This window comes from Malaclemys terrapin, chromosome 23, assembly GCF_027887155.1.
Source record: "Malaclemys terrapin pileata isolate rMalTer1 chromosome 23, rMalTer1.hap1, whole genome shotgun sequence".
Taxonomy (NCBI): Eukaryota; Metazoa; Chordata; order Testudines; family Emydidae; genus Malaclemys; species Malaclemys terrapin.
The window spans coordinates 4,441,548-4,456,774 of NC_071527.1; the positions used below are offsets into that span (position 1 = coordinate 4,441,548).

The 15,227-nt window shown below is 46.5% G+C and overlaps 1 protein-coding gene across 4 annotated transcripts; it reads right to left on the bottom strand.

Annotated features, from left to right (window-relative positions):
- Positions 1-14,891, bottom strand: SMAGP (small cell adhesion glycoprotein). Of its 4 annotated transcripts, none has more exons than XM_054012205.1 (5): positions 14,787-14,889; positions 11,708-11,817; positions 4,512-4,599; positions 2,819-2,896; positions 1-499 (listed from the first exon to the last, which is right to left on the bottom strand). In XM_054012205.1, exons 3-5 carry the CDS (start codon positions 4,534-4,536, stop codon positions 330-332), a joined length of 273 nt encoding a protein of 90 aa, XP_053868180.1. In that variant the 5' UTR covers positions 4,537-4,599; positions 11,708-11,817; positions 14,787-14,889; the 3' UTR covers positions 1-329. The 4 variants fall into 4 exon arrangements, with proteins under 4 accessions (XP_053868180.1, XP_053868182.1, XP_053868179.1 ...); XM_054012207.1 differs by having other exon boundaries at positions 2,819-2,893; positions 11,703-11,817; XM_054012204.1 differs by having other exon boundaries at positions 11,703-11,817.
- Positions 14,892-15,227: the final 336 nt, after the last annotated feature.

Here is a 15,227-nt window from a genome sequence, read left to right on the forward strand (position 1 = left end):
AAGTTGCCAACCCTGCCGTAGATGTTTATTAGTCCATATTACAAACCGTACAAGGAAGTGCACGGTCATCACAGCTAGCACTTGTACATTGTAGTGCTTCCAACCAAATCACTTACTAAGTGGGAGACCCTTGCCTTCAGTTTAACAATCATTCTACGCAGTGGAACAATGGTTGAGGTTAGCATTGTGCACATGTTAAATTAATCCAAGAAGGAAAAGTGTAATAAATTAGGGAAAAAAAAGTCTCTAGATCCCAGAGTCCAGGAAACATGGGCAACTTAGCGTCAAACGCGAGTCCGGTGTAGAAGCTGTTAGCCCCACTGAATGGGTTATATAAAATATTCCTCCTTTTCTCCTTTGGAAGGGAGGTTCTCCATCTGTACTGACACATCTGCTTCTGGTTGCTCATAGGTATGGTAGCTACCTTTATTCTTGTACAGGTATATGATGATCACTACCAGGACTGTCAGGAGTGTGATGAAAACCACTGTGATGACACCTTCCAAAGAAAACGAAAGCCAGATTAGGATATAGCCTTGCACAGGTCAGCCTCTAGCTGCTCACTTAGAAATCTGCTTGATCTGTAACAGTACTAGCATTGGTCATAAGAGCAACACAACAATATGGGATGCTCTCTGGGCTACGTTTATTTCAAACGGGGAAAATAGTATAAAAGGGTATATTAAAAAATAATTCACTGTAGCGGACAAAGAAGAGGTACAGAGATGTACAGTGCTAGCCTGGGATTTAAGTCTAGACTCCGTTCCCTGCTCTGTCCCAGACTTCATGTGTGACCTTGGCCATGGCACTTGGGCCAGATTTTTAAAAGGCATTTTGGGTCCTAAAGATGCAGATTGAAAATCCCAGTAGGTGCCTATCTGCATCTGGTCATACAGCAGGGCCAGGGAGCAGTGGGAGAATGGTTGAGGGGAGATATATAAGCCCTAGACTAATTAAGGCATGGTTCCCTGTAGACTAGGGAAGGTTACTACAGGTTAATTGGAGCACCTGTAGTCAATTAAGGCCCTGTCAGGAACCTAGTTAAAAAGCCCTGCTTCAGGCAGATAGGGTGGTGCAAGGAAAGAGAGAGGACTGGAGTTTAGAGGTGGGTTGCTGAGACCTGAAAGACCAGAGAACCAGAGGAAGGGAGACCCTGCCCCAATGTCAAGGACCGAGTGTAACCCTACCCAAGGAGGAAGAGGGTAAGAAACCCGCTGGGGCTCAGAGTGTGGCGCAAACCCAGACCCCTTCCCTACTTCCCTCCTCTACCACCTTCCCAGGCCACTAGCGGGGCCCTCAATGCCCCAAGAGCAGAGGTGAGAGGTGGCGTCCTAGCCCTCCCACCAAGAAAAGCATAGGAACGACCATCCCAACATCAGCCATTGTGCCACAATCTGTAGGCACCTAAATACCTTTTAAAAATCTATCTCTTGGTCTGTATGCCTCACTTCCTCATCTGTAAAGTGGAGAGAATAGGAAAGAAGTACCTTATCGGGGTATTGTGTGAATTAATACGTTAAGAGTGTGAGAGGCTCAGATACCATGCTGATGGGAACCATATAGTACTGTAATATCACTTGCTATATTCATGCATGGATTTGGGGAATCAGTGTGGTGGGGACGGCACAGGAAAAGACGTGGGTTTCATGTCTGGCTCCGTGACTTGTGGTCTTGGACTTGCCACTCAACGTTTCTGTACCTCCGTTCCCAACCCAGAAAATGACAGTAATATCTCACTTGCTGTTGAGAAGCTTAAGCAATTGATGTTTGAGAGCTTCAGAAGCAAGATGGATTTGTCATGAAATGATGTCTAGAAATGATATAGGACACTCTTCTTTTTCCTGATCTTTAAACAGAATATCTTACGGAATATTAGTAAAGCAGCTGAGATTATGCTAAAGTGATAGAAAAAAACAGTTTATCAGCAGTTGCTGACTACAGGTCTCTGTTACGGGAAGTTACTCCAGCATTTCAGCCATTAGCAGGCGGATCGCTCTTAACCAGCAACACACTATACCCTGAAGAGATGCTTCAGACAACGGCACCTGTAATAAAGTGTTACACTGGGAAATAAGGTATTGAAGCAACCTATGACAAGGCTTGGAGACTGGCTAAGAGGCAAGACTAACCTTATGTGCATGGACAGAGATGGAGGTGGCATTGATTTGGTTGGGTGAGAATAACCCATAGACTTTTTTTTTTTCTACATCCATTTCCTCTTCTTTCTCTTAGAGAGTGTGTGTGTGTGTGTGTGGTGGGTTTTTTTTGTTTTTGTTTTTAAAATCCTGCCCTGAACTCTATCTTTTGCCTCTTCTCTGTGCTTAGAACCTGGGCTGGGAGAAATTCACTGTTCCTTTAGCTTCATGTAGGCCATCTCTGGGGGGCCACTCTAGAATTGTTCTCCGTAAAAAGGGACTGAGAGGCTATTAAACTCCTCTGCCTGGAAAAGTTCAGCAGCTGTCAACTGGATAAAGTAACCTAGCTTCTGGTGCTGTTATCACAGTTAACCCCTCGGTGATATGACTTGGTGTCGTGCATTCTTGGCGTGCGTATCTACCGAGGTGAGTGCTGAAATTTTGTGCGTTAGCTGGGAGCAGCCAAGGTCATCCACATTGCAATACAGCCCCTTGCAGCAGTGAAAAGAATCATTAATGCCTCAGCGTGGAAGAAAGATGAGTAAGTCCTGTAAGGTGAACTACTTTGATTAGGCTCTGAGTTTTACCCAGAAAGTGTCTATGTACCTATGTATCGTGGTACAGAGCAGAGTGATGGCCTGTGTGCTGGTTGGGATCAATGTGCAATGATAGGAACGTCCTACCTGCGATGACACCCACACTGGCTTCCTCTTGGAGAGACGGCGTATTTGTCCTCTTCAGGAAGGGGGTGGTCAGCTCTTCTTTACAATGCCGGGGAGGAAATTGAGAAGAGGGGGGAGGGAGAGGAAGAATGTAAGTGACACTGTTATTGAAGCATCTTCAAGGCACTTACAGTAAAGCCTTTGGAGACATCTAGTTACACAAGAATAGGTCTTATGCTAAGACTTGTTTAGTAGCGTTGGTTGAACATTTTTCATTGAAACAGTTTTTGGTCTGAAAACAGGTTTAAAACAAAAAGGAAGTATTTCTTCACACAACGCACAGTCAGTCTGTGGAACTCTTTGCTAAAGGATGTTGTGAAGGCCAAGACTATAACAGGGTTCAAGAAAGAACTAGATAAGTTCATGGAGGATAGGTCCATCAATGGCTATTAGCCAGGATGGGCAGGGATGGTGTCCTTAGCCTTTGTTTGCCAGAAGCTGGAAATGGGTGACAGGGGATGGATCACTTGATGATTCCCTGTTCTGTTCATTCCCTCTGGGGCACCTGGCATTGGCCACTGTCGGAAGACAGGATACTGGGTTAGATGGACCTTTGGTCTGACCCAGTATGGCCGTTCTTATGAAAATGCCCTTTTGGCAAAACCATTTTTTTGTTTTGTTGTGAAATTGTATTGACAACATTTTGTTTAGAAAAAAAATAGGAAGGGTTTTGAAAAATGTTAAAACATCCCAGTTTGACACTTTTAGATCAAGAAGTTTTGGTTTTTCCATGGCAAAATGACTCTGGTTTGAAGCTTACTTCATTATATATTTTTAAAAAATGGTTGAAATCCAAACTAAATGTTTGGATAGACCTAAAATGATTTTGGATTTTTGTCCCAGTTTGAGTCTTTTTTTTGTTCTCAAATTTCTTTTTCTTGCAGCATGGAAAATCAGTTTTCTGACCAATTCTGTCATTTATCACAGGTGAACCCTGGAATGGGAGTGAAGTCTGGAAACTTTTAAACCACATGTTAATTGAACGATTTAGAGCAGTGGCCTTGATTAGCAGCCCAGAGGTACTCAATACTTTTAGCCAAATCTGTGGACTTTAATAGGGCAACATGCCTATTGGAATCTGAGTTTTGCTCAATTCAAGACCTGGTTTAAAAGGCAGAACTGATGTAACAGCATCTTTCCCATCATTCCGTGGCATTATGTAATCAGGCTGTCTCCTTGCACATTGTGTTATAAATAGCAGCACTGCTACCAGCAGGAATGGTCTGGCAGTAGCTCCGTTCCAAATTGTCTTACAAGTTCTCAACCTGAGACAATTTCTTCTGGCTACATTTTGCTTCAACGGGAGGTGGGATTCTTTGTTTAGGGATGTGGGTTTGTCTTCATGTGGGACAATTATAAAGGGGTCTTTTTTTTCCCCTATCCAACAGAAGCTGCATGCACAGCAGGTGTCTTTCCTGCAAAGTTTTCAGCAGAAAAACTTGCATTCACAAATGCTTCTACAGTTTGGCTCATTATAAACTTCTGCCTCTCCTGCTAAGATGTTGTATTGTAAGATGAGGCCCCATATAAACCTGCCTCTTCATTTTGCATCATGCAGAAGGTGTTGCTTTACCTTGCCAGCTAGAAAACCAAGCTGTGATTTACTGACCCCTTACCAGGTTTGCAACCTGCCAAGCTTTCAAGCGCTTCATACCTGGAGGTGGTGGAGTAGCCCCCATGGATCTAGCTGAGTTGCAGGTGTTTTTATCCTTCCAATTTAAATTTTGGGATCTTTTTTAGAACTACAAAAACAGCAAGAAAAGTGATGTTAGATTTAGTAGTGTCTTACAATGGGGAATGTAACTCAGTTAATTACCCTTCTGCTTAGTTATGGTAGAATCTGAACTTTTTGATCAGTCACCCAACATCAAAAGCAGCACTTACTTTGAGAAGAAAACAAAACAGTCTAATTTGTACAGACCTCATTGGGATAGTTGGGCCTAGGGTCAACCCAGGAGCAAGTTAAGACAAGCAGGGATTGGGAAAGCCCAGGTGACTCTCCAGCATCTTCAAACACGTCCAGTTCGATTTGTTCGTTAAGCCAGGATCAGAGCAGACCAGTGATGAAGTGGGGAATTATCTCTAGCTGTGCAATTAGTTCTCTGATTCAATTTAAGCACATATGACAATTTACATCTTTAAAATGCTTTCCATGCACTAACTAGTAAGTCCTTACAACTTCTACGCTATGCATATAATTTTCTTTGTCATAAAAGGGGACAATGAGGCACAGGCCACGTCTACACTATCAATCTATTGGGGATCGATTTATCGCGTCTTGTCTAGACGCGATAAATCGATCCCCGAATTGACACCCGTACTCCACCTCGGCAGGAGGGGTAAGTAGAGTTGACGGGGGAGCTGCGGTGGTCGACTTGCCACCGTGAGGACGGCCAGGTAAGTCGAACTAAGATACTTCGACTTCCACTACGCGAATAGCATAGCTGAAGTTGCGTATCTTAGATTGATTTCCCCCTTCCCTCCCCCTGCAGTGTAGACCAGCCCATAGATATGTTAAGGCCAGAAGATCTAAAGGTGGCCTTTAGTTTTGTGGGCTTTAGTTTTGAGTGCCTCTCATGAGCCACGCTGGGCCTGATTTTTCCAGGGTGCTGGGCACAGCCACAGCTTCTGTTGACTTCATTAGGAGTGGTGGGTGCTCAGCCCTTTGAAAACCGGGCCCGAAGGGCACCCTCAATCAGAGGCCATTTTGAAAACTTTGGATTCAAGGCACATAGTCCTAGAAATTCTAAACAGACGCTATGTTCATACCACTACACCAGTGGTTCCCAAACTTTAACAACCCGTGAACCCCTTTCATGAAAATATCAAATCTCGTGAACCCCCTCCTACAAATGAATATTTCCTGGGATTTTCTCCCTTACCTGAGCATAAATTATAGAAGCAGTGATCTTGGAAATAATTTGGTTTTTTTATGACACTCTTATGACACACTATTTATTATTACATTATTATTTATCATGACATTTTATTACATTATGAAAATGGCAACACTCTTCCAAGATTTCACTTTTGTAGCTCGTATCACTTCGATTAAGCCTCCTACATGTTTCATCCAGGAGTACCAGACGTGAAACAGCAGGAAGGTATTTAAGAGGCCAACTCAATAAAGAGTTCCTCCCACAAGCATTCAGGTCTTGAGCAGTCCAGGCAAACAACGCATGACTACAACAAAGCTTAAACTTGTTCTGCCAGGAAGTCATAGTCACGGGGCTTGGGCTGCCGGTCCCCGTGCGCGGGGTCTCTAGGGACGGCCCTGTCTGCCATTACAGAATTTTTTTTTTTCTGAGAAGCCCCGATCCATTTCATGAACCCCAGTTTGGGAACCACTGCACTAAAGTTAGGGATTCTTGTTTTCAGTTTGACCTTTGCCATCACTCTCCTGATCAGAAGCACTCTTATTGCACTCCTTGGGTGGGTAATAGGGTTACCACCTTTGAAATGCACCCCCCCACACACCACACAAGGCAAGTCCACCGCACTCCTAATTACAAGGCAACTCTGCAACCCCCCACCTTCAGCAGCCACTTATGTTCTCTAGAGAGAGAACAGGTATACGTAAGACTGATAACAATGCAGGTCTCCTCACTCTTGCATGACTCAAATGTTCTCTCACAGGTGTGCAGTGTGCTTGTGGGCAGTCGGCTACTGTATTTTCAACAGGTTTGATCTGTTCTCATTTAAACTGTGGAAGTGGGAACCACTGCAGCATCTTTAGCTGGACACAAACTTTTAACATTAGGTATCCTAGTGTATCGTGAGAATGCAAATCTTTAGACCCATGGGGGGGCGGGGGGAACCCGGCAGAGTAAATTATTTTTCTGGCAACTAGCAAATCCACTAAAAAAACTGGCCAGGCTGGTCAAATACCAGCCAGCTGGTAACCCTAGTGGGTAAATACATGTATACAAAGAGACTGAAGAGGTAGGTGAGAACTTCTAGACTCTTCTTACAAGAGCATGTCAATGATTTTTTTGCCTCTGTCTTCACGCACAAGGTCAGCTCCCAGATTGCTGCACTGGGCAGTACAGCATGGGGAGAAGGTGACCAACCCTCTGTGGAGAAAGAAGTGGTTCGGGACTATTTAGAAAAACTGGACGTGCACAAGTCCATGGGGCCGGATGCGCTGCATCCGAGGGTGCTAAAGGAGTTGGCGGGTGAGATTGCAGAGCCATTAGCCATTATTTTTGAAAACTCATGGCGATCGGGGGAGGTCCCAGATGACTGGAAAAAGGCTAATGTAGTGCCCATCTTTAAAAAAGGGAAGAAGGAGGATCCGGGGAACTACAGGCCAGTCAGCCTCACCTCAGTCCCTGGAAAAATCATGGAGCAGGTCCTCAAGGAATCAATTATGAAACATTTAGAGGAGAGGAAAGTGATCAGGAACAGTCAGCATGGATTCACGAAGGGGAAGTCGTGCCTGACTAACCTAATTGCCTTCTATGATGAGATAACTGGCTCTGTGGATGAGGGGAAAGCAGTGGATGTGTTATTTCTTGACTTTAGCAAAACTTTTGATACTGTCTCCCACAGTATTCTTGCCACCAAGTTAAAGAAGTATGGGGTGGATGAATGGACTGTAAGGTGGATAGAAAGCTGGCTAGATCGTCGGGCTCAACGGGTAGTGATCAATGGCTCCATGTCTAGTTGGCAGCCGGTTTCAAGTGGAGTGCCCCAAGGGTCGGTCCTGGGGCCGGTTTTGTTTAATATCTTTATTAATGATCTGGAGGATGGTGTGGACTGCACTCTCAGCAAGTTTGCAGATGACACTAAACTAGGAGGCGTGGTAGATACACTAGAGGGTAGGGATCGGATACAGAGGGACCTAGACAAATTAGAGGATTGGGCAGAAAAAAACCTGATGAGGTTCAACAAGGACAAGTGCAGAGTCCTGCACTTGGGACGGAAGAATCCCATGCACTGCTACAGACTAGGGACCGAATGGCTAGGTAGCAGTTCTGCTGAAAAGGACCTAGGGGTCACAGTGGATAAGAAGCTGGATATGAGTCAACAGTGTGCTCTTGTTGCCAAGAAGGCTAACGGCATTTTGGGCTGTATAAGTAGGGGCATTGCCAGCAGATCGAGGAACGTGATCGTTCCCCTTTATTCGACATTGGTGAGGCCTCATCTGGAATACTGTGTCCAGTTTTGGTCCCCACACTACAAGAAGGATGTGGAAAAATTGGAAAGAGTCCAGCGGAGGGCAACAAAAATGATTAGGGGTCTGGAGCACATGACTTATGAGGAGAGGCTGAGAGAACTGGGATTGTTTAGTCTCCAGAAGAGAAGAATGAGGGGGGATTTGATAGCAGCCTTCAACTACCTGAAGGGGGGTTCCAAAGAGGATGGAGCTCGGCTGTTCTCAGTGGTGGCAGATGACAGAACAAGGAGCAATGGTCTCAAGTTGCAGTGGGGGAGGTCCAGGTTGGATATCAGGAAAAACTATTTCACTAGGAGGGTGGTGAAACACTGGAATGCGTTACCTAGGGAGGTGGTGGAGTCTCCTTCCTTGGAGGTTTTTAAGGCCCGGCTTGACAAAGCCCTGGCTGGGATGATTTAGCTGGGAATTGGTCCTGCTTTGAGCAGGGGGTTGGACTAGATGACCTCTTGAGGTCCCTTCCAACTCTGATATTCTATGATTCTATGATTCTATGATTTGACAGGGTTTGTGTGTGAACTTGCTACATTTTTATTAATTGTCAGGGGGATGCTCAATTAATAGATTTGATTGGTTTCTAAAATCTAATAACTGTGAATCTCAGTGCGTAAGCAAACTCTGAACAGGAAGAGTAAAGCCTTTAACATGGAAAAAATAAGGAGTTCTAGATAACTGGCTCTACCCCAAGCAAGAGGAGATGTCTTACCACATTCTGCTATACTGCAGTTTGCATTGCCTAAGGCCTTGTCAGAGGAACCGCCCTCATATCTGCAGCTCTGGTTTAAATGGCAGTTGCAGCTAGATCTCGGTGTATTTTATTAGCTAGGGCTCTGCCTCATACACCTTGTTCTAAAGGCTGCCTGCCTAAGAGGAAATGACTCACCCAAGCACTTGTAATAAAATTGGCATCTGCTTCCCTACTCAAATCAAGTGAATCAGCTGCTGTTCAGGAACTGACCACTAGGTGTCAGGCGAAAATAAATTTTAAAACAGCAGTTCAAGCAACATTTCCTCATGCTAATTTTTTCCCCCTACTGTTACTCACACCTTCTTATCAACTGTTGGAAATGGTTTCAGGGTAGCAGCCGTGTTAGTCTGTATTCGCAAAAAGAACGAGGAGTAGGTGTGGCACCTTGGAGACTAACAAATGTATTTGCGCATAAGCTTTCATGAGCTACAGCCCACTTCATCAGATGCATCCGAAAGCTTATGCTCAAATACATTTGTTAGTCTCTAAGGTGCCACAAGTACTCCTGTTCTTGTTGGAAATGGGCCATCCTGATTATCACTACAAAAGTTTTTTCTCCTGCTGATAATAGCCCACCTTAACTGATTACTCTCGTTATAGTTAGTATGGCAACACCCATTTTTTCATGTTCTCTGTGTGTGTGTGTGTGTGTGTGTGTATATATATATATATATATATATATACACACACACACACACAATCTTCCTACTGTATTTTCCACTGCATGCATCCGATGAAGTGGGTTTTAGCCCATGAAAGCTTATGCTCAAATAAACGTTAGTGCCACAAGGACTCCTCGTTCTTTTTGCTGATACAGACTAAAACAGCTCCACCCCCACCCCCCTCCCCCGACACAAATTGGGTCAGAGAAGTGTCCAGTTTCTACTTCAGTATCAGTCTTTGTATTTAAAAGCACCTTGGTAACTTAAGAGCATATGGCACAATGTGAGGATGTAAACCCAGATGTTACCTATTGAAACTGAAAGATCTAAATTAGTTTCTACTGTTGACACTCCATTTTAGTCTGCAGTTGACTTAGGGCCAGATGGTATCTGCTCGTTAACCAGCTTATTATCATCTTATGTTCTCCCCATGTGTGTTGTGTCCACCTGTTGTCTCTCATTTTATACCTGCATTTTAAGCTGTCCGGGGCAGGTCCTGCCTTTTTGTTACACGTTTGTACAGTGCCTAGAACAATCACTCTGGGATCTTATTTAGATCTTACTGTAACACCTAATGAGAGGCCTGCACAGCCCAGCAGGAGTAAAGGAGAGGAAGACCACCCCTTATATCCCCTAGCACGGGGCACAGTGAAGTGGACAGAAGCAGCCTTTGTAAGACCAGGAGTGGCGCCAGGGTTTTTGCCACCGTAGGTGGCAGCACTCCTCCTCCGAGCATTCAGGGGGCCTGGGGTCTTCGGCAGCGGGGGTTCTTCCACTCCGTGTCTTCGGGGCACTTCAGCGGCGGGTCCCGGAGCGAGTGAAGGACCCGGCGCTGAATTTCCGCCGAAGATCCGGAGCGGAAGGACCCCCCGCTGCCGAATTTCTACTGAGGGCGGCAAAATGCCGCCCCCGGCGACCGCCTAGGGTCGCCTAGTGGAAGCGCCGGCCCTGCCAGTAGCTTCTCTCATACCTGTGCAGGCCGGCAGGGGCAGAAACTTCATTTGAACCCCTCCCAAATTGCATCCGAGCTGAGCCAGCCTGAGGTGGGAAGTAATCCGCTGCTGGTCTATCCCAATAGCGGAGTCCATCTTGGAGCAAGGGGAAGCAGTGAGCTGTGACTCTTGAGTCACAGTTTGTCCCATGATCTGCTCTTAGCGCTCCACACTGCCTCTGCCGCAGGCCAGACTGAGAGACCACACACTAGCCCTTCATTTGCTTGGGCTCCGATTGAGCCGGGCCCTGAAATGTGAGCACAAAACAGACCTAGCTCCAACCCACAAAACTCAGCTACAGAGCAATCCAGGAGTCACTGTGACCTGCACACACTAATGCCATAGTGAGAGACTAGAAATAAATTCTACCTCCAGAATGAGTCAGACAGCAGTTAAAGGTAAGTGCACCCTGTCTGCAAAAAGGGTGAAATCAGTGAAAGAAACCTGTAAAACTCTCTCTCTCATTGTCCCCATTGCTTTCAGCTGCTACAAGGCAGTACTGGGGCATGAGGCCCTTGTGAATCAGGGAAGGTAGGAGTGACTGTGTATAATGCGGTCAGTGTTGGGCAGGGATGAGCAAACTTTTTGGCCTGAGGGCCACATCGGGGAATAGAAATTGTATTGTCGGCCATGAATGCTCAGAAAATTGGGGTTCGGGTGCGGGAGGGGGTGAGGGCTCTGGCTAGGGGTGCGGACTCTGGGGTGGGGCTGGGGACGAGAGGTTTGGGGTGCAGGAGGGTGCTCTGGGCTGGGATCGTGTTTGGAGAGCGGGACGGGGATCAGGGCTGGGGCAGAGGTGTGGGGAGAGGCTCAGGGGTGCAGGCTCCAAGCAGCACTTACCTCAAGTGGCTCCCAGAAGCAGCGGCATGTCCCTTCTCCGCCTCCTACGCGAGGCGCAGCCAGGCAGCTCTGCGCACTGCCCTATCCTCAGGCACCGCCCCTTCCGCTCCAATGGGAGCGCCGGAGGGGGCCATTGGAGTGTGGCCTTGCCGCGGCTTCCAGGAGTCACGTGGAGTGGTCCCTGACCCAGCGCCCCGGTTGGAGCCCCGGAGCGGGGCAAGCCCCAGACCCCGCTCCCCAGCGGGAGCTCGCGGGCCGTAGTTTGCCCACCCTGGTGTAGGGCCGAAGGAGAACCCCAATGAGGAGAGCATGCTCCCAGCTTGCTGGCTGCACAGTGAACCTCAGTCCAAGCACTGGAGGGAAGAGAAAGGTGCTGTAGAAATGCAAGAGAGAGTCTTGCAAAGCGGAGCCCCAGCAAGGGGTTTACCTTACAAAGGTGCTGACTCAGGCCTCTCCGAAGCTCCAGTCCTGCAAGGTGCCGAGCACTCTCACCCTTGACGTCAGTGGGACTAGTCACTTGAGTCCTGATTTAGGGCCAGTCTCTGAAAGGACAAACCACCAGCTCCTTTGGGAATCCAGCTCTGATTTTAAGAGGCTCTACTCTCTAATGCTCCGTTCCTCTCCAGCCTCCTTGCTGATTGGGTGTAGTTCCATAGGCAGTGACTCACTTCCCTAACACACTGGATATTTACTAATCTGTAAGTGTTTTTAAAGCGACATGGTATTGCATATAGCTGTGCACGGAACCAAGGTTTTGGTGCACTGGCCGTTGCGAAAAAGAAACCGTTCACGGGGAAGCGAAACCAACATTTTTTGCCACCAAAAAAGTTAAAAAAAATTTTTTTTTTAAAAAGAGTCATCTTGGGGTTCAATGAAATGTTTCGTTTGACCCAAAACACGTAGTTTCCAGGCATTTTTAAAATCAAAGCAAAGACAATCCATCACAAAGGGAAGGATGATGGTGCTAACGCCCCATAACCATTAACCCCGTGCTTAGAGCATGCACCGACCTGGCACATAGAAGACACATGTTTGAATCCGTTCTGAAGCAGGGACTTTGAACCCAGCTTCCCACACATGTGTGCCTGAATCACCTGGGTATAGGGCATGCTGTGAGGGGGTTTCAATCTCTTTCTTCTGTGGCAGCTGTTCCACTTTATATCAATCGATTTTCATTGGAGCAGGGACTGCAACCCAGGCCTTCCACATCCCAGTCTTATTTTCTCTTGCTAGCCCCATTTGTATTGCAGTAGCAGCTAGGGCCCCAGTCTTGAGCCAGGATGCATTGTGCTAGGCGCTGTACAAACTCAGAACAAAAAGATGTCCCTAGCCCAAAGAGCTTACCAGCCGTGTCATGCTGCCATGGTCAGGGATGCCTGCACAGTAGAGGCTGGATGGAGACCCTCTCCCCCACCCCCACAATTCAGTTTGTAAACAGCAATGTGACTATCAAACCTAAACTAGATTCCAACCGGTGACCTAAAGGCTCAATCTCTCCCTGCCAATGACCTTAGACAGCTGGGTCCCCCCTCTAAAGAGTCTTCTTTAGATTAGATTTCCAGAAAGCCTTTGACAAGGTCCCTCACCAAAGGCTCTTACGTAAATTAAGTTGTCATGGGATAAGAGGGAAGATCCTTTTATGGATTGAGAACCGGTTAAAAGACCGGGAACAAAGTCTAGGAATAAGTGGTAAATTTTTAGAGTGGAGAGGGGTAAACGAGTGGTGTTCCGCAAGGGTCAGGCCTAGGACCAATCCTATTCAACTTATTCCTAAATGATCTGGAGAAAGGGGTAATCAATGAGGTGGCAAAGTTTGCAGACGATACTAAACTGCTCAAGATAGTTAAGACCAAAGCTGACTGTGAAGAACTTCAAAAAGATCTCACAAAACTCAGAGATTGGGCAACAAAATGGCAAATGACATTTAATGTGGATAAATGTAAAGTAATGCACAGTGGAAAAAATAACCCCAACTATACATACAATATGATGGGGGCTAATTTAGCTACAACTAATCAGGAACAAGATCTTGGAGTCATCGTGGATAGTTCTCTGAAGATGTCCACACAGTGTGCAGCGGCAGTCAGAAAAGCAAACAGGATGTTAGGAATCATTAAAAAAGGGATCGAGAATAAGACTGAGGATATCTTATTGCCCTTATATAAATCCATGGTACACCTACATCATGAATACTGCGTACAGATGTGGTCTCCTCATCTCAAAAAAGATTTACAGGCATTAGAAAAGGTTCAGAGAAGGGCAACTAAAATGATTAGGGGTTTGGAACGGGTCCCATATGAGGAGAGATTAAAGAGGCTAGGACTTTTCTGCTTGGAAAAGAGACTAAGGGGGGGATAGGAGAGAGGTATATAAAATCATGAGTGGTGTGGAGAAAGTGGATAAGGAAAAGTTATTTACTTGTTCCCATAATAGAAGAACTAGGGCCCACCAAATGAAATTAATGTGCAGCAGGTTTAAAACAAATAAAAGGAAGTTCTTCACACAGCGCACAGTCAACCTGTGGAACTCCTTGCCTGAGGAGGTTGTGAAGGCTAGGACTATAACCGGGTTTAAAAGAGAACTAGATAAATGCACACAGGTTAAGTCCATTAATGGCTAAGGAATGGTGTCCCTAGCCTCTGTTTGTCAGAGGGTGGAGATGGATGGCAGGAGAGAGATCACTTGATCATTACCTGTTAGGTTCATTCCCACTGGAGCACCTGGCATTGGCCACTGTGGGTAGACAGGTTACTGGGCTAGATGGACCTTTGGTCTGACCCAGTACGGCTGTTCTTATGTCTCTAACAAGCCCATCATATTCTGGCGTGGTTCTAACTTCTGCTCTTTGTATTCCGCATGCTCCGTTTCGTCTGTTTATTTGGGGAGGATTTTTCACTTCCTGCACATTCCTACGGAAGCCCGGTTGACCATTCAACCGCACTTGTGAGAGGCTTTTATTTGCTGAATTTACACTCCAGTGCAAACACAGCGCCTTGATGCTGCAGTAGCTTCTAGAGGGAAACTCTGAAAGAAGAATAGAGATGACGGGGGAGCAGCATTCTGGCTTTTGCATCCTCCCTCTGCTGCCAACACAGTCCAGAAGTTGAAAACCCTCTGGGCCTGGACCGGTCATGTGCTGAGCTCCTGCACCCACCGAGGGCAGTACCTGTCAGGATTTGACCCACTGGGCCAGATTCTCAGAAGTGCTTAAGCACCCAGCAACTCTCACTGAGGGGCCTATGTGGGAGCTAAGTTCTTTCCGAAAAACTGTCCCTGTGGTGTTTGCAGTTAATCCACTCCAACCGAGCCTTCACCAGGGTCTCCCTGGTTTGTCTCTCCCTTCTGCCAGACCATATTCAGCTGTGGGGATGGACTGGGAGTTGATGGACACCCCAGGTGAGCGGACATGGCTTGTAAAGTGGATCAGAACCAGTAGTGAAGGTGAAAGTAAGTTTCTATCCCCAAAACAGCACTATGCTGCCAGGAAACCCCCCTCCCCCCACCCCCTTACCTGATACCATGTCATCAGCGTAAAACACTCCAGCAGCGTGAGCAGTTTGCAGACTTCCCTTCCACCACCTGTTCTCACACAGCTCCTGAAACTGCTGGGAGGCGAAGGCGTTCCCTTTCCGCCTCACCTTTCCAGTTTCCCCACATTGATGATAAAAGGCACAGTCATCCGAATGCCTTCCCTTTGTTAACTCTTCGTTGGCAGGTGAGAAACAGACTAAATATGAGAGGCCACAGTTGTGGGACCTTCCCACCGATCGATAGATGCACACACAAGGGTCAGGAATAATAAAAGGTGTCTTTATTGAAATATCTTGGGATTTTAAACCGTGGGTGGCCAAATGTCTAGTGCTAAGAAGATGCCGTGAGTTATTTATTGCTATTTCCTCACTGGCCCTCCCCAGAGAAACGCCCTTCCTGGAATAACAGGATATCGAGGCCA

What these genes read in the sequence shown, in the direction of transcription:
- SMAGP (XM_054012206.1), bottom strand. Translation starts at nt 4,536, where the DNA reads ATGGGGGCTACTCCACCACCTCCAG. An exon ending in GGCTACTCCACCACCTCCAG is followed by an intron (nt 2,897 to 4,511) that starts GTATGAAGCGCT and finishes GGCATTGTAAAG; the next exon opens with AAGAGCTGACCACCCCCTTC. An exon ending in CAGTGTGGGTGTCATCGCAG is followed by an intron (nt 500 to 2,818) that starts GTAGGACGTTCC and finishes TTTCTTTGGAAG; the next exon opens with GTGTCATCACAGTGGTTTTC.